We start from the raw sequence: 11,330 nt of genomic DNA, 5'->3' as shown, positions 1-11,330 counted from the left end.
TGCCCCATACCCTCATCCCTGGAGCTGAGCTGACTGATCGTCGCCTGTGATACTGAGTAAACAGACAAGGGCTGGGTGGAGGGTTCCTTTATAAATACGGCAGGGAGAAAGGAGGGCTGCTCTTCTCACGCACTGCTGAATCTCAGGATCTCAGCAAGGTCATAGCCAGTCACAGCAAAGGAGCTGCCTGAGGGGTCACAGAATCGGGCACCACAGACCTGGGTGTCAGGTACACACTCACCATGACAGTGTTCCACCTGGGGGAGAAGAGGGCTGCTCAGGGCCTGCTGCCTTATGCTTGGACCCCACTTTCCACTCCTCCCACAACACACACCTCAGTGTGGCCACTCTCCGGGCTTCTGCTCAGCTTCCAGATGTGTATAAAGGTGTCCTCGGCTGCAGAGAGAAGCTATAAAAAAAAAAAAAGGTTGTAGGAAAAGTGGGCACTAGCACATGCTGACAGGGGACTAGCATTGGCTGTAGTGCCTGGTCCGGGTACCCAGGGACAGGGCTAGACTGAGGAGCAGACAAGCCTGTGCAGTTCCTCTCAACATCCCTATACCAGGAACATGGGGATGGAGGGATGGAGAAGGAGACTGACCTTGCCCACCTCGGGAGCCAAGTCCAGAGCACAGATGGCCCGGGCATGGGCGCTGATCTGGACGTGCAGAATTCCTGTACTGGCCTCATACAGACGCACTTGCCCATCCCCGTAGCCTGCTGCGACCATCCCATGCCATAGCTGCACAGAAGGGCACGGGACCCTGCGAGGGTGATAATCCACTTAAATTTGCTCTGACCACTCAGGAAGGTATCAGCCCGCTTCCACCTCACCTACCCAAATCCTGGAATTCGGGTCATTAATTTGAATTCGGGCCCTGACTGCCAGACACATAGCAAGCCTGAGTCATCTGCTGTCACCATGTCAGCCACGCAGTCCTGAGAAGAAAAGTAAGATCAGTCCTTCCCTTCCTCCCCTGCTGGGTGCTGTATACAGGCCAGAAGGGAAAGGGAGGCCTCAATTGCATCTTTGCCTCTCCAAGGAAAGGGCAAAATGTGGAGCCCTCACCAGCTGGATATGGGGTTTCCTCAGGATGCATACAATGCCTCCCTTGCATTCCTTTTTTAAAGACGTTATTTATTTGAGAGAGAGAGAGAGAGAGACAAAGAGATCACCAGCAAGGGGGCGGGGAGAGGAAGAAGTAGGCTCTCCTCTGAGCAGGAGGCCCGATGTGGGGCCAAATCCCAGGACCCCAGGATCACAACACAAGCTGAAGGCTGTTACTTAACTGACTAAGCCACTCAGGCGCCGCCCCCCCCCCCTTGCATTCCTTAGTCTGACTCTCACTGACCTGACAAACCATGTGTGAGGAGTGGGGTATATCATTGTCCTCGCTGGATGGATGAGGAAGCTGAGACCATAGTGTTATGATCTTCTGGAGGTCTTGCAGTGAGCTGGTCACAGTCATGACTAGTCTAGGCCTCTTGACAACCCCCAACCCCAGGCAAACAACATAGCTCATGGGCCCAGCTCTGGGTCAGGTGCAGTGGAGAATATGAATTAGAACATACATACCCTGTTCTCAACAGGTTTGTAATCCAATTAGGGAGATAAGAGTTGTCTTTGAGGGTAGTAATAATTCAGGGTCCAGCCAAGGGAGATTAGTGGGAGCAGGAATAGGGGGATAGCTTCCTGAAGAGAGTGGCACTAGAGGTGGGCCTAAATAAGTAGGACATGCCCAAGTCCAGAAAAGGAAGCTGCACATGTCAGAGTTAGAAATCATCTTAGACACCATCTGTCCCAACTCCTCAATTCACACCAGTACTGAAAAGGGGTCGTGAACTATTAAATGCCACATAAATGGAATGTAGGGCTTCATCACTGGACTTGAGGTTGCTGAAGCCTGGGAAAGAGCTGCAATATGCCCAAAGTGATCCAGCTGCTTAGTGTTGGAATCAAGACTTAAACCCAGGTCTGCTACCTGCCAAAGTGGGAGAGCTCTCAGTCTCACTGGAATTGGTAGGGGGAATCCACTCACCTGTCCCTGGGCAGGCTCAGTTGCAATGTCTGTGACTGATGTCTGGTGTCCAGCCAGCTCTTCACTCAGTACAATGTTGGGACCCTTGGCTGGGATGTCAAATACCAGTATCCGGCCTGACCATGTTCCTGTAGAAAACAGTGCCCACTGATGACTTCCTGATCCTCCTAAGTCTCCAACCACCACACACAGCACTCTCTCCATCCTTCCTCCCTTCGTAACAAACCCACCACTCACTGCTCCAACAGCTCTGCTCCTCCATTGACTGCTGTTATTCTAGCCTGTCCTGCCCCTCTGAAGCCCTCCTTTGCTTTTTTGGAGTCTCTGTAAGAGCCCCCTTCACTCCTACCCTTCCCTCTAACCCTAAAAATTCCCCTCAAACCTTCAGCATCCTCCTAGCCACAGCCCACACCCTTCTACCTCAGGACCTCCCCAATGCCCTCCCTTTGGCCCCCTCACCCACACAGATGAAGTGGCCACTGGAAGCAATTCCTCGGGCAAACACAGCCTGTACTGAGTATGAAAGGGGAATACTATTAGAAATAGCACCTCCTCCAGCCCCACCAAACACTCCCTACCCTCACCCCAACTCAGTCCTGCAGGTACCTGGAGACATATCTCCAGAGTCCAGGGCGTGCCAATAAACCATGACAGAGCCATCTGACTCGTACATCTGGAAGACAAGAGCAAGGATGGGAGCACAATCCAGCTGACCTTTGCTGAGCTATGCTGAGTACTTCACATACTCACATTAGCTTTAGCCCATTTCATCCTCAAAACGACTCTGGGAGGCAGGCACTACTTTTATTCCCATTTTACAGAGGACACTGAAGCTCTGAGAAGTTAACTGCCTGAGGTCAGACAGCTAGTAACGAGGCAGGTAGTGGAGATGGCACTTGGGAATTGGAAAAGATGGAAGGAACGAAAATGAGAAATAAGAGTAGGGTAAACATGTGAAGAATTTGTGTTTAGAAGCAAGTGGGGTAGGGTCTAGGGTCCTGGGGGAAAAGTTGAGAAAACTCTAGTCGGGGAGGGTAGGAAGCTCTTCTTACCTGTATTCCTCGATGTGAGGTGAGTACCAGCAACACCCGGAAAGGGAGGACACACCAATGGACCTAAAGGGAAGTGGCCCAGGGAAGGAAAAAGTGGTCAGAGTGGAGGATAGGACTCAAAAGACTGGGAATTTAGAGGGTTGGGAAAGGCAGATTCCTTGAGACTTGTAGAGGAAGGACAGAGATGAGGACTGGGTTCAGTAACACCACTCTCAACGCCATGCCTTACCTGGGTGATAAGTGGAGGGCTCACTCCAGCTCCTTCCTTGGCGTGGAGCTGGCGCTGAGCCAACGGCACACCCTCAGGAGCAGCGCTGAGAAGCTGGGCGCTGGGTCCATGGACCACCCCGAAATGTGTGAGGTTGCGGGCGGGGACGTGCAGCACACTGAGGTTGTTGCACAGGGCTGCAGCCGAACCTCGCAGCGGAATAGAGCGCTCCCGGCGGAACATCCTAGCGGAGACGGGGCCGAATCGCAGGCGCGCAGGAAACAGACGACAGCGGTGATTCCTGCAGGAGGAATGGGGGGGGGGGGGGGGGGTGCTGTCACGAGGCACTGAAGGAGACCACCGAGGGTGGGTCAGGAGGTGATGGGGACCCCGAGGACGGCGATGCGGAGTCTGGCGTGGGGAGGTCCTGGGTAGCTGGAAAGGGGAGCCTCAGGGCTGAGTCATCGGGCGGTGGGGGAATCCCAGAGTGGGGATGGCGATGGCACAGGACCCGGGGGCGCCAAGCGCCCGAGCGAAGGCGGCCTGAGGCAGGGTAGCCCTCAGACCCTCCCTCTCTCAGCTGGCTCCCCGAAGCCCCCGGCCCGGGCCAGAGGTCACACCCGCAGCCTCGGGATCGCTTGCCTGACTCCGGGAATCGTTCGGTCGCTGCGAATCCGCCGCCACCATAGAGACGACGCACGTACGCACGGCCATTGGGCGGGGCCAAGCAACCCAAACCTGCGGCGCGCGGCGCGGTTGCCAGAGCAACTGTGGGCGGGGCGAGCCTCTGGAGGCCCGGCCTGCAGCTCCAGGCTGGGCGCCGTTGCTAGGGCGACGCTTAGGCTGCGGCGGCGGCGGCGGCGAGCGAAGCTGCCGAATCCCCGGGGTTGGTGCGACAGCTGCGGCCATGGCTCACGAAGGCTCGGTTAGCTTCAGCTGGGCTCGGGGTGCGCCGGAGCTGGGATCTGCCTTTATTTTTTATTTTATTTTTTGAATATTTTTTATTATTTATTCATGATAGTCATAGAGAGAGGAGAGAGAGGCAGAGACACAGGCAGAGGGAGAAGCGGGCTCCATGCCGGGAGCCCGACGCGGGACTCGATCCTGGGACTCCGGGATCGTGCCCTGGGCCAAAGGCAGGTGCTAAACCGCTGAGCCACCCAGGGATCCCCTGGGATCTGCCTTTAAAGTCGGTGTGGGGGAACCGTGGGCCGGGCCCATGCCAGCCGTGGCTCGCCCACCTTGCGGGCGTTCCTGATGACCGAGGAAGCCACGTCGGTCTCAGGCAGAAAATCTACACCTGCACCACGCACACTAACACACTTGGTCACACTCCGAACCTGAGGCAAAAAGTCAGATGTGTGGTGCAGAGCGCAAGAGCAGGAACTGACGACTTTGGAAGCAGCTAATGCGAGTAATAAGTGCCTCAATTTTGAGGTACCCATTCAAATAGATAAACCAGACACTTTGGTCAGGCACTGAGGAGAGCTGTTGCTAAATAAACTTCATTTCAAGGATTTTAGGAGAAGGAAATGGATTTAAAAAACCACTCTGGGGCATCTGGGTGGCTCAGTGGATCCTTCGGCTCGGATCATGATCCTGGGGTCCTGGGATCGATTTCCGTCCAGGTTCCATATCAAGCTCCCCACAGGGGTCCTGCTTCTCCCTCTGCAATTGTCTCTGCCTCTCTCTGTGCCTCTCATGAATAAATAAATAAAATCTTTAAAAAGAAAAAAAAAACTGTGAGGCTGCACTTGAAAGTCAAATTGTTTAAGAGCCAAGAAATTTCTTTAAAAGATTGATTCATGAGAGAGTCCACGTGAGAAGGAGGTGGGGAAAGGGCAAAGGGAGAAGAGAGAAAATCTCAAGCAGACTTCCAGATGACTGGGCGCTCCACGACTGTGAGATCATGACCTGAGCCAAAATCAAGAGCGGAGGCTTAACCTACTGAGCCACCCAAGTGCTGCAAAAGCCAAGATATTTTTAAATAAAACATATTTGAGGAGATTTTATGCAATAGTATCTCTGGCCTCTCTGGTCAGGCCAGTGTCTAGGTACAATCACTATGACTGTTGGCCCATGAGAGGCTAGGAGGGTAAGTCTAAGGAACCCACTATCCTCTCCCAGCACTACCTGCCCTGCTCTGGCCAAGCCTGGGCTGGGCTGTGGGCTACTCCCTGGGTTTGTCACTAGGGCTGTTTTCATTACAGAGAAGAGAAATGAGGCTTAAGGGATTTTGAGTTCAGTGTAAGGTTTAAGAAACATCAGATTTGGGGAAGAATGAATTTGGGGTCTATCTGGTATGAAGCAATAAGGTTGGGGTTAAGAAGGTAAAGATTTGGGTAGATTACATTTAGAAGTAAACTTTGGAAGGAGCCAGGTTCAGGGAAACTTGTAGGAGAGTGAGGAGGCTCCCAAGAATCTGCTAGTAAATTTCCAATGTCCCTAAAATGAATTTATAGAACTACTTTTTTAATTTTTATGTTGATTTTTCTTGATTATAAAAGGATACAGACTCATTGTTGAGAACTTGTAAATTAGAGAAGAGCACAAGAAAGAAACATGTCCACTGTTAAAATTTTGGTGTTTTCCTTTTCTTTAACACATACTTATACATCTGAGATGATACTTGATATGTAATTTTGTATCCTGTTTCTTTCATTTGTCATTACATCGTTAAGTATTTTCCTATGCTATTACAAATCCTTCCTAAAGATTATCTTTAATCATTGCATAATATTTCCTGATAAAGAGGGCACACAATTAGCTATATATTCTTTTTGTTAGATATATGTTTTCTTTTTTTTTTTTAAGATTTTATTTATTCATGAGAGACACAGAGAGAGGCAGAGACATGGGCAGAGGGAGAAGCCGGTTCCCTGCAAGAGCCCAATGCAGGACTTGATCCCAGTACCCCAGAATCGCACCCTGAGCTGAAGGCAAATAAATGCTCAACCACCGAGCCACCCAGGCACCCCTGGACTTATGTTTTCAATATTCTGCTATTGTAAATCTTTTTTTTTTAATTTTTATTTATTTATGATAGTCACACAGAGAGAGAGAAAGAGAGAAGCAGAGACACAGGCAGAGGGAGAAGCAGGCTCCATGCACCGGGAGCCCGACGTGGGATTCGATTCCGGGTCTCCAGGATCGCGCCCTGGGCCAAAGGCAGGCGCCAAACCGCTGCGCCACCCAGGGATCCCTATTCTGCTATTGTAAATGACAGCACAGGAAATATGTTGGAGAATATATTTTTTATTTTCTTTTTTAAATTATTTTTTTCATGAGAGACAGAGAAGGCAGAGACATAGGCAGAAGGAGAAGCAAACTCCCTGTGGGAAGCCCGATGCAGGACTCGATCCCAGGACCCCAGGATCACGCCCTGAGCCAAAGGCAGAAGCTCAACCACTGAGCCACCTGGGTGCCCCTATATTTTTTTATTTTCGTTTTAGGATATGCCTTTGGATGTGTTCATAAAACTGGAATTGATATTTTTGAAAGTTGGACATCTTTTCAAATGTTTATCATTTATATCATCAGTCTTTTACATTTGTGAAATGTTATGTCCTTTGCTTATTATCCTTGGGGTATTATGATTATTTATTATTTTATTATTATGATTATGATTTTTAATATACTTGGGGATATTTATTGCATTATTTTTTGTTTTGGAAAGCAGGGTAAAGTCAGACACACCTGTGTATGAATTATGACTCCACTTCTTCCTTGCTGTGTGATCTGGAAAAATTCTGTAAAATGAGGACAAAATAGCATGTAGTCTAAAAATGTAGGACTTGAGTCAATGTTTGTAACTGATACACTTAAGTGCCAGTGAATGGTAACTACTGTCCACTTGTAATTAGGAGTGTTTTAAAAATAAGTATAGGAAAAATTTGCCTATGTGTACACACCTCTCTAGCTATTTCTTTATGATTTCTTACATAATTTTTAATGCTTAGGCAGTTTTTTCTCACAGATTGTCATATGACAATCTGACCTACTTTTTTCCTACATTTTATTTTTTTGTTTATATTTTTGTGGGGTTTGTGTGTGTGTGCGTGTATCCTTTAATACATCTGGATTTCATTTTTTTTTAAATATTTTTTTGAATTTTTATTTATTTATGATAGGCACACAGTGAGAGAGAGAGAGGCAGAGACACAGGCAGAGGGAGAAGCAGGCTCCATGCACCGGGAGCCTGACGTGGGATTCGATCCCGGGTCTCCAGGATCGCGCCCTGGGCCAAAGGCAGGCGCCAAACCGCTGCGCCACCCAGGGATCCCCACATCTGGATTTCATTTATTTTAAAATATTTTATGTACTTATTTACTTGAGAGAGACAGAGAGCAGAAGCTGGGGGGAGAGGGGGAGGGAAAGGGATAAGCATACTCCCTGCCCCTGAGCAGGGAGCCCAGTGTGGGGCTTGATCCCAGGACCCTGAGATCATGACTGTAGCTGAAAGGTAGACACTTAACTGACTGGCCACTCAGGTGTCCCTGGAATTTATTTAGATGTATATTGTAAAATGAGGATCTAAGCTGATTTGGGGGAGAGAAGGAGACTCTAAAAGAGCACTAACCATTTATTGACTCTTAATTTCTTTGAACTCTCAAGAACTTTGAACCTTTTGAACTAGTGCCAATAGCAGGGTGTACTCTGTAATCTCAAGCAAGCGATGATTATCTTGTGTCTTTTCAGTGTTTTTGTTTTTTTTTTTTAATCGTTTTAGGGAGCTGTTATGAAAAATAAATTAGCTAGGTCAAGGGCACCTGGGTGGCTAATTTGGTTAAGCCTCCCACCCTTGGTTTCAGCTCAGGTCATGATCTCTGAGTCGGGAGATCAAGCCCCATGTCAGGTTCCCTGCTCAGTGAGAATCTGCTTGAAAGAATCTCTCCCTCTGCCCCTCCCCACTCTTTCTCAAATGAATAGTCTTTTATTATTATTATTATTATTCATGAGAGACACACACACACAGAGAGAGGCAGAGACACGGGCAGAGGGAGAAGCAGGCTCCATGCAGGCAGCCCGAAGCTGGACTAGATCCCGGGTCTCCAGGATCATGCCCTGGGCTGAAGGCAGCGCTAAACCGCTGAGCCACCCAGGCTGCCCAATAATTTTTTTTTTTTTAAGATTTTAAAATTTATTCATTTGAGAGCAAGAAGGAGACAGAACACAAGCAGGAGGAGAGGTAGAGGGAAAGGGGGAGGGAGAACAGACTCCTCACCAAGCAGGGAGCCCTATGTGGGGCTCCATCCCAGGGCCTGAAGATCATGACCTGAACCTGAGGCAGATGCTTAATCAGCTGAGCCACCCAGGTGCCCCAAATAAATAAATGTTAAATAAACTAGGTCAAACATCTAAAATGCATCTGAGGGATCCCTGGGTGGCGCAGCGGTTTGGCGCCTGCCTTTGGCCCAGGGCGCGATCCTGGAGACCCTGGATCGAATCCCACGTCAGGCTCCCGGTGCATGGAGCCTGCTTCTCCCTCTGCCTCTCTCTCTCTCTCTCTCTCTGTGTGACTATCATAACAAAAAAAAAAAAAACAACCAAAAAAAAATAAAATGCATCTGACACGGTAGGCTCTTAGTACATTGTTCTTTTCAAAAGGCTTTTCCTTCTTACTTCACAGCTTGAGAAAGCTTCCTCCTAGCCTACATAGCTGCTTCTCCATTCCACTTCTCTGTTTCCTGCCCTGATTGTCCTGTTCTTTCATCACAGAGGCAGGAGAGACAGATCCGGGACCGTGGGGCGACCCGATCCAAGGCAGAAAAGGTGCGGCCTCCTACAGTGCAGGTGCCACAGGTGGACATCGTGCCTGGGCGGCTCACGGAGGCTGAATGGATGGCGCTCATGGCTCTCCAGGAGGGAGAGGATGTTGTGGGGGACATCTTGGCTGATCTGCTGGCCCGAGTCATGGACTCTGCCTTCAAAGTCTACTTGACCCAGCAGGTGGGCCTGGATCCGGGTTCTCCAGACCCATCTCCACCCACCCCTCTGGTCCACATTGGACTGAGACCCCCTCTCACCTCTGCAGTGCATTCCATTCACCATTAGTCAGGCCCGGGAGGCCATGCTGCAGATCACTGAGTGGCGCTTCCTGGCCAGGGATGAGGGGGAATCAGCCGTGGTGGAGGACCCCATGTGGCACGAGGACGAGGAGCCCTTGGCATGCACTACGGATGCCTGGGCTCAGGGATCAGTGCCTGTGCTGCATGTACCCACCTCCATGGGGCTGGAGGAGACCTTCCAAGGCGAAGTAAGTGCAGCCCCCAGCTCCCTCTGACCCCCACTCCCCTACCCTGAGCCCTGCCTGTGTCTTCTTTCTCTTCAGGCTCCCTGGACTCCTTTACCCTTAGTTCCTCTCTCCCCTTTCTGACATCTCACTACTCACTCTCCACCCCTATCCTCCATGCATTTCCCTAGGACCAAGGGAGCGTGGACCAGATCTCCTTAGGAAGACCATGGATGGAGAGAGGCTTTCAGAAGCAGATGGAATCTTGGGCACCTTCTCCAGAGCTGGGAGTCACTTCTGGCCCCCCGCCTACCCCAGAGCTGTTTCAGGAGACAGGGTCCGGGAGTCTTTTAGGGGACTCAGCTGTCCAGTCCAGAGGCCACCAGGCTTTGGTGGAGTCCTTGAATGTAAGCCGCCAACCATCGGTGGAGATGGCTCCCGATGGCAGTCCCCACTCTTCTCTGGAGCTGTCTCAGGTAGCCAGCACCCAGGTCTTGGCCCAGAGGGCACAGCCCCGCAGCTCGCAGTTGTCACTGGAGGGCCTCTATTATTGCACGTCCCAGCCACACGTAGCTGGGGACAGGCTGAAGCTCAAGAAGGAGGACGTGCCCCACATCGACTCCTGCGTGTCGGTGGCCAGCCTCTCCGCCGGTGTCCCCACAACGCTCGGCCCCTCCGCCCAATTAGAGCCACAGCAGCCTCGGTTCCCGGATGTTCCCCTGAGCAAGCTTCCCTACAGGATGGGCTGCAAGGCCGGGGGTCGTCTGGACCCCATGCGCCTGCCGCGCCATTGGGTGCGCCCGTTGGCCGAGGTTCTGGTTCCAGACTCGGAGGCACGATCCCTGGAAGCCTACCGCGGGCGCCAGAGGGGTGCGAGGACCGAGGCTTCTGAGGCTCCCGCCAGGCCTCTAACACCAGGACCTGGTATTGGTGTCTCCCCGAAAGTTTTCTTCTCTTTCCCACCTAGCGCTCCTTTCCGTGCCTTGGGCCCGGGCCCTGGCCTCCAATCCCCCCCTTTTAGCTTAGGCCTACCATCGCCAGGCTTTGGGTCAAAGTTGCCCTTTCCCAGACCTGGCCTTGGCTTTCTTGCCTCTCATCCAGCCCTCCCTGATCTGGCCCAGAGCCCCAGCCCCAAACTGTGGCCAGGTGCCAAATGGCCCTGTGGCTGGGAGGGGGAGGCTGAGTTGCTGAGGGACATGTGGGCTGGCCGCAGCCGCTTAAATCCACAGGGCCTGGATCCCGGGGACCAGGAGGGTCAGGGTCCTCACAGGTGGCCACATTCGGCACCCCAAGTCCTTGAGGCCACGTCGCAGGTGATGTGGAAGCCCATGTTGCTGCCAGACGCAATGAAACTGGCTCCTGGTGTGAGCATGTGGAACCCAAACACCCAGGTGCTACTCAGATCTGCAGTACCCCAGCAGGAGGACAAAGAAAGTGGCACGTCTCCTCCCGTTGAGCAGCACCCCATCCCGACAGGTGCCCCAAAGCCTCAGGTGACCATGAGACAACTAATGAAGAACCCAACCCCCAAAGTGTGTTCATTCCTCCCCAAGCACCTGCCCTATTCTGGGCTGTGAAGCTCAGGCAGTACTTTCTGCTTGCCAGAATAAACACCTGAATTGCCTTAAGAGTTGGTCTGATGTCTCTGTCAGTTTCTTCCAAGGATACTTACTCAGGAGCAGTTGTCCTGCAGTCCTAGAAGAATATAGAACACTGGTCCCAAGGAATAACCCCATTTCCACCCTTAGGAGACCCTGCATTAGGGTAGCTGTTGCTCCCCAGCAGAGGCGTTCTGGAGA

At 51.4% G+C, this 11,330-nt stretch overlaps 2 protein-coding genes across 4 annotated transcripts in view; one reads left to right on the top strand and one right to left on the bottom strand.

The window, feature by feature from the left end:
• Nucleotides 1-72: 72 nt before the first annotated feature.
• Nucleotides 73-11,330, bottom strand: part of WDR54 (WD repeat domain 54) — a 32,712-nt gene continuing 21,454 nt past the window's right edge. Inside the window, exons 1-10 of one of the 3 annotated variants that reach the window (XM_025994518.2) lie at nucleotides 3,942-4,019; nucleotides 3,321-3,600; nucleotides 3,092-3,154; nucleotides 2,646-2,712; nucleotides 2,499-2,552; nucleotides 2,040-2,167; nucleotides 839-939; nucleotides 602-742; nucleotides 335-409; nucleotides 73-257 (exon numbers count right to left, since the gene is read on the bottom strand). In XM_025994518.2, coding sequence (XP_025850303.1) covers nucleotides 364-409; nucleotides 602-742; nucleotides 839-939; nucleotides 2,040-2,167; nucleotides 2,499-2,552; nucleotides 2,646-2,712; nucleotides 3,092-3,154; nucleotides 3,321-3,542 — 822 coding nt within the window. In that variant the 5' untranslated portion in view covers nucleotides 3,543-3,600; nucleotides 3,942-4,019 and the 3' untranslated portion in view covers nucleotides 73-257; nucleotides 335-363. Of the gene's footprint in view, nucleotides 258-334; nucleotides 410-601; nucleotides 765-838; nucleotides 940-2,039; nucleotides 2,168-2,498; nucleotides 2,553-2,645; nucleotides 2,713-3,091; nucleotides 3,155-3,320; nucleotides 3,601-3,941; nucleotides 4,020-11,330 lie in introns of those variants that run through there. The other 2 variants (XM_025994514.2, XM_025994515.2) reach the window with 2 other exon arrangements.
• On the top strand, nucleotides 3,947-11,159 carry C8H2orf81 (chromosome 8 C2orf81 homolog). The gene is made up of 4 exons (XM_025994513.2): nucleotides 3,947-4,224; nucleotides 9,018-9,248; nucleotides 9,334-9,555; nucleotides 9,723-11,159. Exons 1-4 carry the CDS (start codon nucleotides 4,207-4,209, stop codon nucleotides 11,106-11,108), a joined length of 1,857 nt encoding a protein of 618 aa, XP_025850298.2. The 5' UTR covers nucleotides 3,947-4,206; the 3' UTR covers nucleotides 11,109-11,159.

Source organism: Vulpes vulpes, chromosome 8 (assembly GCF_048418805.1).
Source record: "Vulpes vulpes isolate BD-2025 chromosome 8, VulVul3, whole genome shotgun sequence".
In the NCBI taxonomy this organism is placed as follows: Eukaryota; Metazoa; Chordata; class Mammalia; order Carnivora; family Canidae; genus Vulpes; species Vulpes vulpes.
Note: the sequence above shows the minus strand (reverse complement) of the source record. Positions and strands in the feature narration are given on the sequence as shown.

Excerpts from the sequence above, each read along its gene's own strand:
- C8H2orf81 (XM_025994513.2), top strand. Across the intron at positions 9,249-9,333 it reads AAGTCTACTTGACCCAGCAG|TGCATTCCATTCACCATTAG; the intron begins GTGGGCCTGGAT and ends TCACCTCTGCAG. Across the intron at positions 9,556-9,722 it reads AGGAGACCTTCCAAGGCGAA|GACCAAGGGAGCGTGGACCA; the intron begins GTAAGTGCAGCC and ends GCATTTCCCTAG.